At 44.9% G+C, this 3,516-nt stretch overlaps 1 protein-coding gene across 1 annotated transcript; it reads left to right on the forward strand.

Moving 5' to 3' along the window:
• Window positions 1-2,694: 2,694 nt before the first annotated feature.
• Window positions 2,695-3,516, forward strand: BBBOND_0006080 (hypothetical protein, conserved; the record flags this gene model as incomplete). The annotated part of the gene is made up of 1 exon (XM_012915434.1): window positions 2,695-3,516. A coding segment is annotated over one exon (822 nt), but the record flags the coding sequence as incomplete, so codon positions are not given.

A 3,516-nucleotide genomic window follows, 5' to 3' on the forward strand; every position in this document is an offset into this window, starting at 1 on the left:
ACGGCACCTTAGGTCCTATTCAGCTTGCAAACTAAAACGCCATCTACGTTACCGGAACACTTCGGATTCACGTTGTCGCTTGTTGCTGGGTGGGTTGGTAGCGACAACAAGAAGCGTAAGACAGGTGTGGAAAAACCTTTTGAGGAAGCAATTACAAACGTCTCCATTGAACTATACGAAAAACCTACGAATTTTACAGAAGCATTGCGTAATGCGTATGGTGATCCACGGCCTGTTCAACTCACTCAGGTTCGTATGCCTCCACACGCTGCGTTATCCAGTCTTTCGATAACAGGATATAATGATCCTAAAATGAAAGCATATTGCGCTCCATATATGTTATCGCTTAGTGAAGATTACTACTCGTGTCTACCATCTAAGAATTCAAAAACCTATCTCTCCTGGGCTGTCTACCTGCCGTGGGATTTCTGGAAATACCTCAAGAGCCTATATGACGAATTCTGCAATATCTTATGCGCAGATTGGGGATGTCGCACGTGTTTACGCGCTGATAAATGCCGACGTGGTCAGCATGGACTCAGCGATGAGAAGACTAAGACGCCGTATTGTCAGTGTGCTTCAATAGTTCAGTGTAGAGGTGTCTCACCCATATTGTATAGGCACGGTTTTTGCTTCGGTGAAGCATCTACCTTAAACGCTGAAGGCACGCGTAAAACGTGTTCCCAATTTTGCAAACAGCTTTACGACGTGCTACACTCGCAATATTTCAGAGACCTCTTCGACAAATGCGACGACATTCTACTATGTATAAGATGGCCTTTCATGCTTAATGTTTTGACCCTCTGGCTCCTCTCTCTGGTGTACCTCCTCCACATCATGGTCATCCGCCTCGACCTGCTCCACATCAAATCGCATTTGCATAGTCCCTCATCGCATCGCATCGCCGCGCAATCACTACTCGCCGCCGCACGCGTTAACAAACTGGGCAGGGTGTTTTATCTGCAGCCATAATCGCACTCACGTGTTTACTAGCTACACTCACCTAGCATATCACCTACTCACCTATGCAACTAATTGCTGTCTAATGTTTTGTATCACTCATTAATAGTTGTATGTGATTGTATAATAGTTAACTAAAGTGTTGACCTATGTGCTGCCCAACGTGTTGACCAACGTGTTGACCAATGTGCTGACCAAAGTGGTGACCAATGTGCTGACCAATGTGCTGACCAACGTGGCGACCAAAGTGCTGACCAATGCCATGACCAATGTGCTGACCAACGTGGTGACCAATGCCATGACCAATGTGCTGACCAACGTGGTGACCAATGTGCTGACCAAAGTAATGACCAAAGTGGTGACCAACGTGCTGACCAAGGTGCTGACCAAAGTGGTGACCAATGTGCTGACCAATGTGCTGACCAATGTGCTGACCAATGTGCTGACCAAGGTGCTGACCAAGTTGATGGTCACGGCAGCGATGACATGGGCACGGCAGCGATGACTGGGCACGGCAGCGATGACTGGGCACGGCAGCGATGACATGGTCACGGCAGCGATGACATGGTCACGGCAGCGATGACATGGTCACGGCAGCGATGACATGGTCACGGCAGCGATGACATGGACACGGCAGCGATGACAGTGGTGACCTAAGTGGTGATTATTATCCACTCTACATCGCCCCTTTACCCACTCTACACCGCCCCTTTATCCACTCTCCATCGCCCCTTATCCACTCCACATCGCTCCCTAACCCACTCTACATCGCTCCCTAACCCACTCTACATCGCTCCCTAATCCACTCTACATCGCCCCTTACCCACTCTACATCGCTCCTTTATCCACTCTACATCGCCCCTTGATCCACTCTACATCGCTCCCTAACCCACTCTACATCGCTCCCTAATCCACTCTACATCGCCCCTTATCCACTCTACATCGCCCCTTAACCCACTCTACATCGCCCCTTATCCACTCCACATCGCCCCTTTATCCACTCCACATCGCCCCTTTATCCACTCTACATCGCTCCTTTATCCACTCCACATCGCTCCCTAATCCACTCTACATCGCTCCCTAATCTACTCCACGTCCCTCGAATTACCTCGCCATAATACCGCTATGACCTCCATACACCACAATAATAACTTGTGTTCTGTCGCCCTTCCCTACCCTTCTGACTGAGTCCATCGACTGGTTGATCCAGGTTAGGCATGGGAGTGGTGATAACAAAGGTCTTACCAAGTTGTCTCAAGCTTTGAAAAAGTTGATTGAGGAGGCTATAAATAACGCTACTAAGTCCCTCCAAGCCGAAAAATCTAAACTGGAATGCCCTGTTAAGTATACTGGACATGCCTCTAACTGTGCCTATATTGATACGCTGATTAAGAAGGCTGAAAAATCTAAAAGTTAAAAAATAAGCCTAATAATGGTTTTGAAAAATCAAAACTTGAACAGTGGAAAAAAGATTGCCAATCTTCCCACTCCCGTCGTTATGATGATGCTACTAAGAAAGCTTTGAATGGCATTTTAGAGCGTGAGAATCAACTTAAAGATCTTGAAAGTAAGCTTACTAAATTCACTGAGTCACTTGTTAAAACTCCTAATGATAATCTTTTAACGCATTTATGTGACGGCCTCGAAACCTTCCTCGGCTTCAACTCTACTTCCAAAGGCTACGACGGCAGTGGGATTGTGTACTCTGACCTGGACAGGCTGTGTGACGGGGTGATGGGATTTTTGAGTGGTGTTCTCAATGCAGTGAAAGATGATGATGCAGTTAGAACGTACGATAAAGATATCAGTGGAGATAAAATTGATACAGTTATTAGCATGTTACAATCTTCAATTGGCACCGGGCGTATTGGGCTTGCGGTGTCTGTCGGCGCGGTGAGGGAGTGGTTGGAGGGGTATTGGAAAGAGGTAGATGGAAAAAATAAGAATGTTACTGACAGCTTAACTAAATTGATCATGAAATTATCTGACAAGTATTTAACAGAAATTAGACAGACGGATAAGCTTCAAGTCCAGTTGACAGCATGGATGACTACCATCGGCAACATTGACAGCCAGTTGACTGCAATGGATGCACAACAAGTTGGTGCTTTGGATGTTACATTAAAAGAAAAAATAACGCATGAAATAAATAGTATTAAAACAGCTGTATTAGTATTACATGACTCAGCAGGGGATGGTGTCTTTGGGTGGCAGGTGAAAGAGGTTGATAACGTGTTGATAAACCAAGAGAAGTATCTTGAGAGTGAAATAAGAAATAAATCAATCGAATTCAAAAACGTTTTGACGACACAATTTGATAATCTGTCAAAGCATATTGGCATTTTGAATAGAGATAAAAACAAACATTTTAAGAATCTCAATAACGTCGTAACAGATGCTCAAAACTTTTTGGAAACGTTTGACAACGAGTATGAATCAGTAGTGTCCAATGCATTTCAAAAAATTAAAGATGAGATGACAGAAATTAATAACCATGGTGCAGATAAATGCGCCCTTGAATTGCAAGTGGACAAAATAAAATCGGAACTTCTGTCA

Source organism: Babesia bigemina, scaffold Bbigscaff_77217 (assembly GCF_000981445.1).
Source record: "Babesia bigemina genome assembly Bbig001, scaffold Bbigscaff_77217".
In the NCBI taxonomy this organism is placed as follows: domain Eukaryota; phylum Apicomplexa; class Aconoidasida; order Piroplasmida; family Babesiidae; genus Babesia; species Babesia bigemina.